The sequence below is a fragment of the Phyllostomus hastatus genome, unplaced genomic scaffold (assembly GCF_019186645.2).
Source record: "Phyllostomus hastatus isolate PE091 unplaced genomic scaffold, TTU_PhHast_1.1 phas_scaffold_182, whole genome shotgun sequence".
Classification (NCBI taxonomy): Eukaryota; Metazoa; Chordata; class Mammalia; order Chiroptera; family Phyllostomidae; genus Phyllostomus; species Phyllostomus hastatus.
Genome location: NW_025334013.1, coordinates 16673512 through 16690766, shown reverse-complemented (window position 1 = coordinate 16690766; position 17255 = coordinate 16673512). Strand labels below are relative to the sequence as shown.

Below are 17255 nucleotides of genomic sequence, written 5' to 3'. Positions count from 1 at the left end.
CATTTCAGCAAAAGGACTTGGCAATTAAGTGAGCTTTTAGCAAGTTCTCATCCTGGAAATTCTTGAGAAATGGGTAATATGGCCTAAGTCTAGGAAATCTTGATGGTATGCAAGAAAGACAGGTTTATGTACTGTATCTAGTAAATGCTCAATAATCAAAAACTTAATAATGTACAGACCTTGTTACCACATGAAGTGGTATGGGTTGACACCAGAAAACGGTACTTCCTCCCACAAACCATCCTTTGGTGCTTCAACCAGGAAAAGGACCTTAGTGTGGATGGACCACAAGCCCAACCCAGTGAGGCAGTTTTTAGTGACATTTATGCCCTGCTTACTTGTCATTTATGATTAAATGACATGGTATACTTAAGGAATACATGTAGAGGCAAGGGTCATGTAACCTAACAGAGCTTCACCCAGGAGGGTATGCTACCAACTTTTCAATAAGACAATACTTCTAAATCATACCTAGTTCTTCTAACCTAGTTTCTAAAATACTCCTCTCTCTTCTCTATTAAACTGCTTTGTAGATACTGCTCAAAAACAAACAAAAAAGGCTAGGCAAAAATTGCTCCTAAGCCACAGAACTGTCTCATTTGTTTTCTCTTTAAAAAGCTCTCATTCCCCCCACTCCCTTTATTTTACCTATAACTCCAAACTTGGACATGTCTTGCAGGGGTTATATAAAAAGATCCTAAATTCCTCTGAGTGCACAATTCTACATCCTGCTTGGTTTTTTTTTTTTCTTTCTATACTAAAAAAGGTTATCTGTGACACATCACTGAGCTGTAGGAACTTGATTTACATGCAGTCAGGGATTCCATTTATCACACTTTGATTGTTATCAATCTAATCGTCTTGTCTTTTGATAAAGACACTGAGAAGCTGCAGCAATGCCACTGTTATCTCACTAATTCCTAGGGCTGCTTTGGACCACTTTCCAAAAATGCCAATCTTTTACCTGGTCCCCCTAAGTCCACTCTGAATCGTAATAGGCCCAATTACGTAAGTTAAAGAATGGTCCAGGGTACAGCCAACCTTATTAAGATTATAGGTGTCCCCAAATCCGCAGGCTTTTTTAACGTCAGCAATACCCTAAATGAAAAGCCAGAGTCCTAAAATTTTCCAGTTCTTTTCAAAGCTCTGAAAGTAGTACATTGGTACCAATCTCCTCTATTCCATTGTCCACACAAATGTTTACAGGAGACCCTGGCTTCATTATTTATACCAGAAACACATGGTTCCAGACCAAAGCTGACAGCTGTCTTTCCTGAAGCTTATTGGTCTCTCCACTTAATTTGCTATCTCTGTCTCTGGCCAGTACAATTAAATTGGGATGGATTCGGCATGTTAACCTATGGAAATCCAGTGAAATGTATCCCTACCCCCCTCCGACCCCCACGTCTGTTTTAAACTCATACTCTCTTGAGACTGTCTTATGCAAGGCACACAGAATTTCCCTTTGGTGAATGTGTCTGGGTGGGTGAGCCCAGCTATCTCATTCTCATTTCATTTTAACCTAAAATACCATAATGAGACCACATATTGGTCACTTGAGGCTTTACGTAGGGGTTTTAAAGAAGCCAAGTCAAAGCTGCGCTAGGAAAGCAGATTTAAATCACAGACTAGCAAGAAAAACAAGAGAGTTACAAATGTGAACCTCCAACAGAACCTCCAAAACAGGGTGGGGTGGGGGCGGTAAGGAATGGTTTCCAGACCAAAGACAAAACAGGAAAAGAGAAGAGGTAGAGATCATCAAAAACTTCTGTTTATTAGTTAGACAAAGGCACTTTCTGCCACTAGTTAGCCAGGCCATTCCAACCAAGGTAAGCAGATACCAGGAATCTTCACTGAATGATGCTGATCTAAAAGTGGTTAAAAATGTATCTATAGCCCTGAAATGAGACATCTTACTAGCACTGGTGTGGTAAAGTTATTGAGGTATCCATGTGCTTTGCATTCTACTAACAGAGACATCAAAGGAGAGAATGAAAACGTAAAAAATAGGAACAGGGAAAATAAAGCTAAAGTCAGAGGGACGATAAGTGAGTTTAAAACACACAAACACACACAGAACGTAAGACTCCCTACTGGAGTATCTGTCTGTTCATACAAGTACCAAATCACAAATCAAATTGTCAGCATACTGCCTCCTGGAAGCCTCTGTCTTCATCATAGCCAGGTCACAGTGATCACAGCTTTATTTCTCAGGCAGGAGGGAAAAGCGGCCTGGTACTAGGAAATTTGTTTTTAATGGGATGGATACCAAAACCACATTAGGTTTTCAGAAAACCCAGATGAACTAGAACACCGGTTCTCCACTTAGTCTTTGCATTGTTAATGTTTATTACCAAACCATTTCTGTAACTTCCATTTCTATGCCAGGCACAATCCTTTTTTAATTTATTTTTTTTCTTTTATTGATTCTAGAGGGAGGGGAAGGGGGGGAGAAAGAGAGGAAGAGAAACATTGATCGGTTGCTTCCAGCATGCATCCCATCTTGGGGTCCATACCTACAACTCAGGCATGTTGCCTGACCGGCAATTGAACCTGTGACCTTTTGATTTGCAGGAAGATGCCCAAAGAACTAAGCCACACCAGCCTGGGCAGGCACAATTAAGTCATACAACTGGGAACAAGTCTTGACTTAGATGTCCACTCCTCAGAGAGACCTCATCTACATCAGAGATGGGGTGGACTTGTCAGGAGTCTACTTAGAGGATTTATTTGCTAGGACTTCACAAGGGACTCAAGGAAAGGAATCACAACAAAACTCAGGGTGGCCTTTGGGGACTGGGGGTGAGAGAGGCCTACTGAGGGAGAGATCACCAGATCACCAAGGGCCCTATTCTCAGATCAGCTGGCCATTATTACAAGCAGAAGGGACATCATGGCATTTAATTAATGCTCCAAAACTGGCCTTTGAGTAGCATTTTCAATAATCACTTTCTTATGCAATTTATTCAACTGATTATATTTGGAAAAATATCATAGGCAATCATCCTAAAATAATTTTTTCCACCTTCATCAAACAACCAGGACCACAGATTCAGATTATCCTCATGCTATTACCAAGGAGAAAGAGATAAAATGGAAAGCAGGAAGTCCCCAAGTCCTGTAAACAAGCAGACATGTTTTGTCACTAGTTTATCATTATTGCACTGAACATCCATTTCAAAAGCATTTTCTTCTCTCCCAACTTCAAGCACTTTTAACCTTTTCTCCATTCAATAACACTTTAGCATTATGGGAAGGGAAGGTACATAAATCTTAAACATTAGCCTATGATACAATTTGGAAGAAGCCCCTGAGATAATTTGGATCTACTCCATAGCCCAAAACATGTATGTGCATAAACCCAGTAGTTCTTGAACTTGAGCATGCATCACAATTGCTTGGAGAGCTTGTTAAAATTCACTAGCCAGTCCTGGCCAGGTGGCTCAGTTGGTTGAAGCATCACACCTGTACTCCAAAAGGTTGCAGGTTCCATGGGGGGGGCGCCGGCGGCCCGCGGGTGCGCATCTGGGGAGGCTACCCATCCACATTTCTCTCTCTCTCATATCCTCAGGTGAGAAATTAAAAAAACAAAACAAACAAAAGATAATAGCCAGAGTTTGCCACAGTTTTGGGTTTCATAGGTGTGGCTGAATATTTGCATTTCTAAACAGGGCCCAGGTAATGCGGGTGCTGCTGATTAGGGACCACACTGAGAACCACTGTACTACTCTAGCTCTCAAACTATAACAGGTGTTTAATGATTTTTTTTTAAGCATTAATATAATTCAAATGTAGCTAAGAACTATGGGACAGCTTTTAATTTAGTGAAGACCAATACTGGTTTTAACCATTCGAATTCTATCCCGCTATCAAGCAGGGGCCTCTACCAAACAGGGGTCATGTTTGAGTTTTATTTGATAATAGTACTTTCACATATCTTAATTGAATATTTACTACAGCCTACAAGGTAGATATTTTTCTTTACTATATAATTGAAGATACAGATTCAGAAAAGTTAAGTGACTTGCCTAAAGTCATACAACCTAAGGGAACTTTAAATCTTGGTTTTAGAGCTGCATCTGCAATGAAACTTTGGATGTACAGGCAATTAACCTTTACGTGTTCACTTTCCCCAAGTGGAAAATTAAGACAATAATCCCTGCCTCCTCAGTGAGTGCTCCAAGTTACAGAAAGTAAAATCACTCTGCAAATGTTTTCATAATGCAAGTTACTCTCACTTAGATCAAAGTGACAGGCTCTATTTTGAACCTGAATCTCACCCCCCAACCCCATTCTCCAAGATCCCTCCCAAGAAAGGAGCCTGGGGACCAAATGCTGCCAATTCTTACTACTGGGATCACATAGCCATTCATCAGAAGCCTAAGTAAAATCCTAAATGGAAGGGACATACAGGACAGAAATCTAGGCATAATGTCAAGTTGTAACTAAAGGCTTTTCAGTCTTTCACCGCATTTAAGAGTTCCAGGCTATTGCAAAACTAACGTCCCAATAAGCCTTAGTGCTTGAATAATTTATTTTGGAAAAGCAATTTTAGTAGTTTATAGTGTTACAGCTCTGGAGAATCAGAAAAACCTGATTCAAATCCAAACTGTACCTTTTACTAGCTATTTGCCCTAGGGCAAATTTTTTGACCTGTCACTGACCCAGTACAAAGTTGTAGATAAACCACCTATAAAAATTACTTCACAAATCCTTTATAAGAGTTATCTTTGGCAGCCCAAATTCCTAAACAAGTAAAAAGAAGTCGGGAGATGAAAGGGGGGTTATCCAAATCTAAATTATCAAGAGTTTTGTACTCCTGCCCTGGCAGGTGTGACTCAGTAGCTTGGTCATTGTCCCATAAACCAGAAGGTCTCGGGTTCAATTCCTGGTCAAGGCACATACCTAGGTTGCAGGCTCAGTCACTGGTCAGGGTGTGTATAGGAGGGAACAATTAATGTTTCTCACATCGATGTTTCTCTCTCTCTCTTTCTCCCTCCTTTCCCCCCTCTCTAAAATCTATAAGCATGTCCTTGGATAAGGATTAAAAAAAAAAAAAAAGTTTCACACTCTTAAACTAATGCTGGACCACCTCACAAATTCTACCACTTTAGGACCAGGACTGCGTATTGCTCAAAGGGGAAGAGAAAAAGCCATCTGTATATGCCAAAGAAGACAAAAAGCAACTAATTGCTCAGATGACTTGTTCTCTATGAACACAAAGCCATATTAAGATCTACACAAGAGAGAGGGGAGAATCACTGGGCAAGAAGAACCCAAAGACATATCTGTTTCCTCTACAAGGAAGCAACCTGCATGACTTAGTCTTTAATTCTCCACCACGTGGCTGAACTCACACTTTTCTTAAAAGTCAAAGTACACTAGGTACGAGTTAGTTTAGAGTAAACAGCTGGACTCAGATGCACTCATGCCTGGAAAGCAAGTTATGACCTTAAGGAAAACAGGAGGCAAAATAAAAAAAACATTGAGCACACAGCAAATGAGTTTTTAAATAACGAATATCACATCAATTCTTACATTCCCCTGGTGCCATCATGCTGGTGCTAGGTCTTGGGGGGATGGGGGGAGTTCCTTTTAACAGAGATGTCTATAAATAAGTAAGCTGAAAGCTAACAAGTTTAAGAGGGAAAAGCACACAAAAATTTTGGCTGCTGGTGATAAGCCACAAAAAATCATGAATGTGCCAGGGCCAAGGAAGGAAGAAATCTAGTATCTAACACTGCAGACTTGGGAACCCAGAAGGAATGAAGCCATAAGGAAGCCCAAATGCAAGAGAAAAAAAAAGCACATGGCACATTTCCTCTTCATATGGGTGGCAATTCAAGCAGCCTGGAGAGCACATAGCCCCAGTGCCCAAAGCCCTTCAGTATTTCATATCAACATTAACTTCCTGAAGGGCGACAAAAATCTGTCCTGGATTACTGGGTGATTTCTAATATGTACCATAACCAACACTAAGTCAACATTTTAGGGATCAAATTTCCTACTCTTCAGCATGTTGGAATGCATTTTTGGCATCAGACTTCTTCCCATTGTAGTACACCCTTAGAAAATGCAGACGCCACCCGGAAATAAAGACTCAACCTGTTCCAAGACCATCTTCTAGTAGGCACAAATGATGAGCAAAAACAAATGAAAGTTCACTCAGATGTCCCTTCACATTCAATAAAAACTAATTCTATCCATTTAAATAAGGGGGCAGGGCAGCAAGCGGGGGCAACTGAAGAGAGGAATAGTCAAGACAGTTAATAACCTGGATTCCTCTAAAATCTGGGATTGACCTCAAGCCCCTACACACCTGCTGTGGCAGGTGAACCATGGTGCCAATGCTCCCAAGTTACTGGAAACTCACTTTCACAAAATGCCAGAATGGCAAGGCAAAAGAAGTTAGAAGAAACATTTCTAAATTAAAATCTGTAGTCAAGCCCTGGCTTGTGTGGCTCAGTGGATTGAGCGTGGGCTGCAAACCAAAGGGTTGCCCGTTCGATTCCCAGTCAGGGCACATGCCTGGGTTGTGGGCCAAGTCCCCCAGTGGGGGCCATGTGAGAGGCAACCACACATTGATGTCTCTCTCCCTCTCTTTTTCCCTCCCTTCCTCTCTCTCTAAAAATAAGTAATAAATAAAATATATTTTAAAAATCTGTATTCAAGACTCCATATTTCTATACTGGAACTGAGTAACCCATCCTTCTCTTCCAGGTGGAAGCACTGTAGCCTGGCACTGGACACTCCAAGCTGTTCAGCATCCACTCAGAACCCTCAAAAAGTGCCAGAAGTCATATGTGGTCCAATCGCATATGGAACAGCACGGAGGGAAAAAATCACTACATTTCAGAGGCTCCCATAAGGAATAAACATGTATTTGCTTCATTTATGAGCTTCTTAGCCATAGCCAACCTCATGAAAAAACAATATTAAGAGCCATTTTTGTGAACAGATGAGCAAACCGCGTACGTGCAGGCTTGCCCACCCATCAACCCTCAATGTAAGGCCTGACCCAAGCAACTCAGTTCAAGCTCGGCTCCAGGCCTTCAAAAATAGAGGCAGTCCCAACAGGTACTTCATGGCACATTTTAAGGAAGGTCAATTAACTCTGCCAAAAAATAGAAACCCCAGGCTCTCCAACCAAAGTTGAACTACTGTCACTTCAGAGTTGTCCAGGGCTCACAAATCTGAAGGTGACATGACCTTCCAAACCCAAAATTACAACAAAAGAGCCCCCTGAATTGGCCAAGAACTTGGCAGGTTGTACCAAAGGCCCCACATAACCACAGGAACCACTAAGATCCTGGAACCACTTTCTTTCATGGAAATTTTAGTTAGAACCCAAATTTTCAGTCACTGGAATGAGACAACTATTGGTCTGTGGATAGATGTGTAATTTGGATTCTGTAAAGCCCACAGAACTCGGAGTAGCATTAAGAAAAAGCAAATTAATATTTTAACTTCCCCCCTCTCAAACATTTAACTTCACAAATCACAGCCTCTAAAAGTTGTCCCAAGATAAAGTGTCTAATTCTAATTGCTCCTTATTCTCGGATTCCTTCAGCCCATAGACTTAGTCTGGTCTATATCCATTTATAAAACCTTACTTCACAAGTTTTCCAGATGTGTGCATATAAGCATGCTTCCTCAAGAAAACTAAACTCCTCCAAAGCGAGATTGCTACTATCTTTTAAGTTCCCTTTTAGTATCTAATTGGTATGTTCACACAGAACAATTTCCCACCCCTGTTTGAATCTCCAGATCTCCCTGAACTTTAAATCATGTTCTCAGCAACAAGTCTAAAGTTCTTATACCCTCACCACCACCACACTGGGAAAGGCCTGGGCAACCAATGTCAGTGTCAACCCAAGTTTTTATATTTTGTTTTAAAACAAGCTGATAGCCTTTGGTAAGTTAGCTGAACCTAAAAATTATGGTCAGGGCCATAATTACGCTCATATTCCCTACTACTATGGTAGTTCAAAAAGGCACTTCCAGGACTCTGGTCTCTAAAACAGCTCATGTGAAGAAAACTGGTATCAGAGTCAGTGGATTTAGTTTAAAAAAGGGACTTTCAGGGGCAAATCTGGTCACCTTACAAGGCTACCAAAGGAGAGTATACCACAGGCAGACAGCTAAGATACTGTACTTCTAAAATACCTCCATAAAAAGAGTGTGTCACTGAAGGAACCAGAAATGTTTTTAATCCTAAAATGGCAATTTCAAAAACAAAGTCTGAATCTACTCACATAACCCTTCAGGCAGGATTTAGTAGTCCCCAAACATTTGGACTTTGCACTGACCCAGGAACCTGGGGGCATTAATTTTAATACACATATAAGTAATACACAGGAGTCCAGTAAAAAGTATATAAATAATCCAGCCCTTGGTGTGGGCTTATAGTCCTGAGAGCCACAGCAGGACAAAGGCTGAAAAGGATGCTGAAGTTGCAGTAGACCTTTCTTCTACTTTCTGGTACTCCAAAAATGCAAACCCAACCCTAAAAACATCTCACCAAACTACAAAACCTTTCTCAAAGAAAAAGGCTTTAAAACTCAAAGTGCTCTTCCAGGGCAGCATCTTTTAGGTTCAAATCTCTTTTAGATCATCTCTTCTTATCTCCATGCTCTATATGCCCCCCTACACTACCTACCCTCTTCCCTAGTCTCGTCTTTTTCTCCTATGTTATTTTTATTTCACCACATGAGAAGAGAGTAGCATTATCTTTCCTTGGAAACTGTTTATTAATTTGCCTGTCAAACATTCTATAGAGCTGTTCACATCTTACTACAGAAACCTCCTGGGTACATATTGACAGCTCAGCAAGTATTTACACAAAGCTCTGAAACATTTGGTTCCTTCAGAGGGGAAGAAGCTGCTGCGTCAAGCAGAGAATTATCAAACAACTTTCCCCATCACCTTTTTTCCTTTTTTATAAAGGGAAGCTTCCTTCTAGCACACCTCTAATATGCCTAAATTACGCTTCTAAACTACTAAGCCAGGAGGGGAAAAAAATGGAAATTCAGGTGTGCCAGAGAAGAGAAAGAACAGCATCTCCAAGACCACTTGCAAACCACACCACATAGTTTCAAAAACCAGGGGCATGAGAAAAGGCAGCACACCTATGAAACTGACCCTGACACTATTAGCTTTTCCTAGTCTCAGGAACTTTTGCTCCTCTCTCAGCAAAATTTGCAGGGCAAGTTCAGGCACTCAGATTACAACCAACTGCCCAAACCAGACCTAGACCTGCCCAAACACCAGAAAGTCTGGAGAGTTTAATGCTACCTACCTCTCCCCACCTTCCTATCCCCCGCTAAATAAACAGTGCTAATGCTGAATTTATGAATATCCACTTCCCATCCCTAATACACTCCCAAAATTAGGAGATTCTGAAGCAACTATTTTTCAAGTCCTCCTTTAGTGATCTGTTTAATTTTTCAATTATTATTTAGTGTTTTTAAACCACCAGCCAGGTGGAATGACTGATGACAAACATTAACAGCTCCATGGCAAACAGTCTGGTGGTATTTGCTTTTTCTGCCACCATTGCACCCAGCTGTTCAGAGGTTATCCCTGTAAATCCTCAGGAGAAAACAGCCTTGAGTTCCTTAAGCACAGGATAAGAAAGATGGTCTCAAGACCCCTAGTTATAAATGTAGAGGAAGAAGCTACCTCATAACAAGTCAAATACGAAAGCACAGAGAGATATATAGCATCACAGAGGGAGGTCATGCAATTCTCCAACCTCACTTTACTGATGAAGAAAAAATGCAACAAGAAGGCAAATGACTTGCCCACAGTCACAAAGCTTAATCCAGAACTGCATGTGGAACCAAAGCCGCCTCTTCCTGAGTCCTGTGCTCTTTACTCCTCACCACTGTGCCACACACAACTCAATGTATATCCGTAATGATATCGACCAATCTAAGCAAGGTATAACCTGGAGATAAAAAGGAAACAGTAATCCATTCAGAGACTGAGGTATCTCAGCTCGCTGGCAAGAAAAAATTATATGGTGTCAATTTATTTTGAATACCATATTTTAACCATTATTTGCATGCTTCAGTTGCTTTTAAAATTTGGGGATCTGAAGCCAATTAATACAACCTTTGGGGCAGGAGGATGGGAATAAGAAGGGGCCCTAACCATTACTTTGTTAGCCTATTTCTACATTAAAAAAAAACTTCACTAACTTCTTTGCAAAAGGCCTATTGTAGACCTCACACCTTACAGGAATCAATCCAACATATAAATGTTTAATGTAATCCAAGACATCTTGTTACAGCAGGTGCCACTTATGATGGTTACTGTGTATCATACTCAAAGGAAGGATCCTAAAAAATTCTTCACAGCGCCCAACAGAAACAAGGCAATTTTGGTCCTAGATGCTTTCTCTTTTCTCATCACCATCCCAACCTCCATCACCACCAGTACTCTTATGGACAGTACAGAAACATGAAGCCCCCCAAACTAAGTGCCACCTCAGTGTGGTTTTCCTGGTCCCTCCTACTTGAGAGAACTCCAAGAGTCCTGTATTTCAGCCAGCCCAGAATTTCTGCCAGTAGGCATTCCCATAATAAGCCCAGGATTCCTGAATTTATTTCCCAGTCGTCAAAAATATCATTTGATATTTCCATAGCAAGAACTAACAGCCAAACTTTTACAATCAAATCAAGCTTGATTCTGAACTACATATTCTATTTTATCTTTTTCTTTGATGACCTGGTATTACCACTGGCAAGGTACTACAGCTAAGAGCATCCCAAGTAAAAAGTGATACATCAGGTTCAAGCACAGAGGGGACCTACTGAAAAGAATTTCACCAGTAGCAGGATTCAACAGCTTAAGGTAGAGTACTTATAGAAAGGGATAAAGAAAAAGTTTGTTTGCTGGGATTTTCCCAGCTCCTGTGAAAAGGACATAGCCACAACATACACACACTTACCTAATCTTTATTTGAAAAAGGCAGAGTCAAATGAGAACATCACCACCTTAGCTGTGTTAATCAAGTCTCTGCAAAATGTTCATAACCCAAGACTGAGTTAGGGAAAGGGAACAGAACAAGACCCTATTATTTTAGAATGCTTAAGAACAGGGCATCATAATCTGACAAGAGGTTTATCTTTAATGTAGCAAAGAGGAATTCAGAACAAAATCCACCTATAACCCTCACCTAGACTACATACCTGAACTGAAGCAGCCCACAAAACTGGATGTTTCACTGTCTTCCACAAGTGAATGCTCACCAGCCCACTCTGTGTCTCAGAGTGGTAGACAACTGAACTGAACTTGAACACGAGTCTATGGTGTGTGAAGTGCCAGGTCTGGTGATGTTAAAAGGGAATCAGAAAATTCACCTAAACGCAGCACAGACAAGCTTCCAAACAGGGACTGTATCTATTTTTCTACCTTTTTACCCAGCACAAAGCATATTACCTAGCACACAGAAAGTTTTCAAATACTTATTTAATAACTGAAAAACAGAAATTATTACATGGCAAATCTTGGTTTTATCAAAACAAACATGTGTGTGCCAAACCAGTAAAATTCAAATTAATTTTTGCTTTTAAACTGACTCTTGACTCACCCCAAATTATTTTCTCTAGTAGTTTAAGAAAGGTAAATTTCTCATGACCCCCACCAAAAAAAGGAGGAATGAGGGGAAAGAGATGTAGACTACAGAATGATCCAGAGACAACCAGATGTTCTGTGTTCTAAGACAAAAAAACCCCCACACACCTTATCCTCCAGACACTAGAAATCCAATTGAAAATTCCCCTATCTCTTGCCCAGATGTATATCATCATGGAAGGCATGGAGTCAAGGCATAGAGCTCTAAAAAAACCTGCCATCTAATACAACTCTTTTCAAAATACCCAACTCAATGGAAGAGTAGAAGAGCAGTTCTAGATGGAGAGGGAATACAACTACTTAGGCTACCTAAGTGAACAAAATCTCACACCAAAAAGGTACAACTGGATACTGCTGTAAGGGGGGAGATATGAAGGGAGGAGCATTTACTTCTCTTTGAAAAGATACATGACTCCATAAAACACTCAGTATTTCTGACTGAAGCATTGAAAACAGAACATGATGGAGAGAGAAGAGTAAAATAAAATGCTTTAGGAAGTATCTGAAAGTTGAATTTCTGAGCAATCCTTAAATATCATTGTAGGTTGTTACTTTTATTATCTTGGAAGATAGAAAAAACTGAACATACCTTAAAATGCAAAAACAAAAACAAAAACTGGTCAATCTCTATTTAAAGCTCTAAAATGACTGATGACAAAACAGAAAACTAGTCTTTTTTGATATTTCACGAGCAAATGATAAATTTCACCAAACCAAGCCTTTAGGAGAAAGTCCCTCTCAAGATCATAAAAGATGACAGCTTCCCTTTAAATTCAGCTGCACTCACAAAGTTCAATTAACAAAAGTAAAGTGTTAACAAGATTCAACATGTAAACAAAGAATGAGGCCAGCCTTTCTTAAACCTAATATGAAATTCTCCCAGAAAGCTTCCAGTTCTCAAAAAAGTTTTTTTCCTCCTACCCCCTTCCATAAAGACCCCACATTTGCCACACAATAAAAAGCCCAGTAAAATAATTTCAGTTCTGCAAAGTGAACAGGGTCAAAATTACTCAAGACAAATGCATCTTCAGAGCCATCAAAGAAGTCATTTATACCATCAGAAAAGTCACAAAACCAAAACAAACAGCAAACCCATTGTAGAGAAAAACCCAGCTACTGTTCTAACAACACAGACTCTATTTCAGGCTGCATAAAACATAACAAGCAAAATAAATCCAAGGTACAAGCAAAATGCCACCGCCTCCTCTTTTGTTTCGGGCACAATGTAACAAGGGCAGGCTGTCTGGGGCTCTGCTCCTGCTGATACAGTATTGCTGCTTAAACCTCACTCCTCAAGGTCACAGCCAATTTCAGCTCTGGAATAAAAGGCAGATAGTGGCAGCGATGGTTTGGGTTATCACTGGCAGAAAAGCAGAGTGTAAAAGTTTATGAGCTCATCAGGATTGTTGTACCATTACATCAGAGGCAATTATAAATGGCCAAGAGCAGGAGATGGGGAGCCAATCAGATCACAGATAGGATGTCAACCTAAGACCAACTGTCTCCTGGCTTTGACAGAAGGATTTTACCTCCATAATTCAAATCCCAAACCAAAGCAATCTGCACTTACTACTCCAATCACTCAGCTGTTTACCAGCACTTCCAGGGAGAAGACCAGGCCACTGGGCCCAAGGAAACTAAGACAAGAGATGGCCCGGACTGCTCTGGGTGAGCCGCAGCCGGCCTCTAGCTGCCCCCAAGCAGGCCCCTGCCCTCCCTCGAGGCCCCCCAAGCCCGAGGGGCCCCTTTATGAAAGCACAGATAGGGAACGGCCTAGAGAAAGGCAGGGGGGCGCAAAGAGGAGCGGCAGGTGAGCAAAGAACTGTTCACTCAACTCCGGAGCTTCTAGCACTGCCTTTACCCCTCATCTGAGCCCCAGCACCCTCTCACCCAGGACCAGGTCCTTCCCCGCACATTTTGTTCCGCACCCCCTTAAAAGCCCCTGGAGTTCGAAGGGACCAGGGGAGAGGGAGAAGGGGAGCAGACACCTCAGGGAAAGCCCCACACAAAGGCTGAAGGAGGGAAGGAAAGGAAGGCAGACAGGCAGCCATTTTAAGAGAGAAGAGCTAGACAATGGCAGCTCCCCAGCAGTGGGGGCCCCGGACTGGGGGTAGCTCATGGCTGTGGCCTGATCCCGGCGGCCGCCACCCACCCACCCCCGAACCCCGCTCGCCCCAGCACCCTCCCCACTCAGCTGGGTACCTGAGGGGTCCGGGCGAGCGGCTGCCCCCCGCCGCCGCTGCTCCCGGGGCTCATGGGCGCGTGGTGGCTCCTTTGTTGGGCCCCTCCCGAGGCGACTGCCGCCGCCGCAGCAGCAGCCCCCCAGCACTGCGAGGCCATGTCCGCCGGGCCCTTGCCGGCGCCCCCGTCCTGGGGCCCGCCGCCGTAGTCGCCCCCAGGGTAGCCCTGGTAGCCCCGGGCCGAACTGGGCGACGTGAGCAGTTGGTTGAGGGTGGGGGTGGCGGTGGGCTGGGGGGTTCCCCCGCCGGCCGCTGAGGAGCCGCCTCCCCCCATGGCCCCGAAGCGCTGCTGAGCGAAGGACGAAGACGACGAGGAGGCGGAGGCGCTGGAGGATGGAGGCGGCTTGGAGCCGGCGGCCGCCGCCGCGCCGGAGCCCGGAGTGCTACCTCTCGGGGAGCTCAGCGCGTAGGCCTGGGGAGGCGGGGGGTAGGCGCTGCGGTTGGGATAGTAGGAGTTGTACTGGTGGTTGGGGAAGCCGTGGTCGTGCGAGTTCTGCTGGGGCCCCGCGTAGGGCTCCAGGCCCCCGCCGCCGCCGCCGCTCTGCAGCGCTGCCAGGGCAGGGCTTTGTTGTCCGCCATGTTGTTGGTGGAAGACGGCGGCCGCCGCGGCGGCGACGGCAGACGGGCTCCGGCCGTAGGGTTGCCCGAAGCCGTAAGCTGGGGGCGGCAAGGCGGCCGCGGCTGAGTGAGGAGGCGCCCCCACCCCATCGCTGCTGCTGCTGCTGCTGCCGCCGCCACCGGGCGGCTCCGTGAGGTTATTGTTCAGGGCGGGCCTAGGGCCCGCGTTCCCGTTCGAGTTCTTAAGGTCCGGCTCCGCGCCGGGCCCGCCGCCGCCGGCTCCGCCGCCACCCCCATTGCTCTCGGCCCCGTCCTGCAGCTCCTTTCCCAGTGGCTGCGGCGGCCCCACCGTGGGGCCCTCGCTTTCCTGGCCGGCCGCTGCCTTCATTTCCCCGCGCTCGGCCGCTGCCGCCGCCGCCTCGCCCCCCGCCTCCTCCCGCTGCTGCTGCTGCTGCTCCGCTTTCTTCAGCTCCGAGGGCGGCGGCGGCGGGTTGCCCAGGCTGCTGGCGGCGGCGGGGGCGACCTGCGCGGCCATGATCCCCGCTGTCTCGTTCGCGAAGAGACCCGGCCCTGTCTTCGTCGTCTCCCCCCCTCCCACCCCACCCCGGGGCCGAGTCCCCCGGGTTGCCCTCCCCACCCGCCCGGGCGGGCCTCGCGGGGCTCCGCTGCTGAGCTGCTCTCGCTCGCTCGCTCCTCTCCCCCCCGCCCCGCCGGCTCAGGCTCCGGGCTGGCGGCGGCGGAGGAGGAGGAGGCGGCGGCGGCTGAGGCGCCGGCGGCTCAGCTGCTCCCGGCTCTGTAGGCTCGGGACCCGGCTCTCCCGGCTCATTCCCCCCAAGCCCTTGCCTGGGAATGAGGGGGGCGGTGGAGGCTCCGCTCCCCAGGGCCTGGCCCCGCTGTGACTCTCCGCTTTCTGCTGCCGGAGAAAGGAGGAGGGAGGGAGAGAGGGAGGGAGGCGAGGGGGAGGGGGCGGGGAGGGAGCGGGGGGAGGGGGACCCGGGACGGGCGGGCTGGAGGGCGCGCGGCTGCAGCCCGGGCGCCGGGAGGCAGGGTCGGAGTGCGAGCCGGGCGCCCTGCCTCCCCTCCCCGGCCGCGATGCGGGCCGAGGCTGCTGCGTAGCAGCGGGCGAGCGAGCGGGCGGGCGGCTGGACTGAGCGGCTAGAGCGCCCCACTCTCCTCCGAGTCCCCCTCACTCCGACACGAGGCTCTGCACTGCCATTTTACCCAGCGCCGTCGCGGCCGCTTGGCAAACCCGGAACGGAGCGCGGAGCGGGCGCAGGCCGTGGAACGGACTCGGTCCCTTCCCCTCACAAAGAAGGGGAGAGAACCAGCCGCGGTGGCGGCAGGCCCTCTGCCGCTTTCGCTCGGCAGCCCCGACGCCGAAGGCTTCGGGGAAAACCCGGCCCGGAGCTCGTGCCTCTCAGGAGCCTGTGCCACCTCCCTCCCGGCGTTCCGATCCGAGTCGGTTCCCTCCAGGCCGCACCGAGGGGAGCGGACAGCGTGAACTTTACTCGCGGCTGCAGAGTTGGCCTGAGCCCGAGACCGCGGCCGTCTCAGCCCAGGCCTGATCCCCTGGCAGCGGGCCTGGTCTCTTGGCTGCTACTTAGGACCTCTACAGCACTTTTCTTCTTCAAAGTCTTTTACAAACCCACTGTAAAGACCCAGCTGAGAGAGGGGAGGGCAGGGGCGCCTTACTTTTTACACGCCCCCCCCCTCTCTTCACAAGCCAAGCCGAATGGAATGACAGATTATCGTTCAGACTTTCGGTTTTCCCTCTCTCCTGCCCTCAGTAGCCAGCCCTCACAAGGCTCTAGGGGCATGAGGTCAGATCATTCCCATTTTACAGAATTGAAAGAGGAGAGGGGACTGCCCCATTACTTAAAGTTACAGGGCAGAGGACGGTGGCTTTAAAGCTGCCCCTGCTACTTAGCCTTAAAAAAAATCAAGTTATGTCATATACAACAATGGGATCAATATCAGAATGGGTTTGAGATCAAAGCTGATCATCTTAATGCTGACTTAAAAGAATCACTGAGGCTACTGTAGGGGCATATGATAGCCTTCCAGCAGGATAAACCAAGCTTCATCTTTGCCACCTAAAAGAATTTAGCCCATAGTGACCAATAACCCCAGTCTCCAAAGACAGTACCTGCAAGACTATAAACAGACCACAGAAGAGGACCCAAGGACTGAAGAAACCACTGCAGAAGAGGAATGGATAGCCAGTGGGAAACCATTTTCTCCTTAAAAAGAAAAAAGGGGCAGTCTAACAGTTCACTTAGAAAGTGATGCAACCCAATTTTTTCTATCTGCATTGAAAAAATTCTTCAAAGTTTTACTCTTATATTCCAAGAAATAAAAATTGAGCTGGAGGCTTACACAGAAAACTCCATATCTATAGGCCCCACCAAATCCCAGAGCAGCCTTTTCTTCCTCAGGCACACTTGGAATGCTCTGACATGACAGTCTACAAAAGCCAGAGGGAATTCAAGCTCTTCACCAGGCCCAAGGCTGCCTTAGGAGAAAGAAGCCTAGGCCTTGGTAGTCACTAAACACCAGGGCCTTTTCTCCCCTCAGATTTTTATAATTGGACACTCCTTGGCCACAGAACCATTATCTTGGAACTTCCAGATTCTGCAGGCCCCTGGAGTTCTGGCTGTGCCACTGGTCACTGTGAATAATTCCAAAAAACCTGAACTCAGTCTTACCCTCCAGAATACTTAAGAGCATCTTTCACTAAGAAGGCAAAACCTTTCAGTTAATCTAAAAGTGTTGTTTTCTGCCCCAAGCCAAGAACCAAACCCGCCTACCAGGACCTGA

General features: G+C 45.9%; 1 protein-coding gene across 2 annotated transcripts in view; it reads right to left on the bottom strand.

Annotated features, from left to right (window-relative positions):
• ARID1A (AT-rich interaction domain 1A) overlaps positions 1–15021 on the bottom strand; it is a 68036-nt gene extending 53015 nt beyond the window's left edge. For both annotated transcript variants that reach the window (XM_045858455.1, XM_045858456.1), the window contains exon 1: positions 13843–15021. In XM_045858455.1, the coding sequence (XP_045714411.1) occupies positions 13843–14973 (1131 nt within the window). In that variant the 5' untranslated portion in view covers positions 14974–15021. The remainder of the gene's footprint in view (positions 1–13842) is intronic.
• Positions 15022–17255: the final 2234 nt, after the last annotated feature.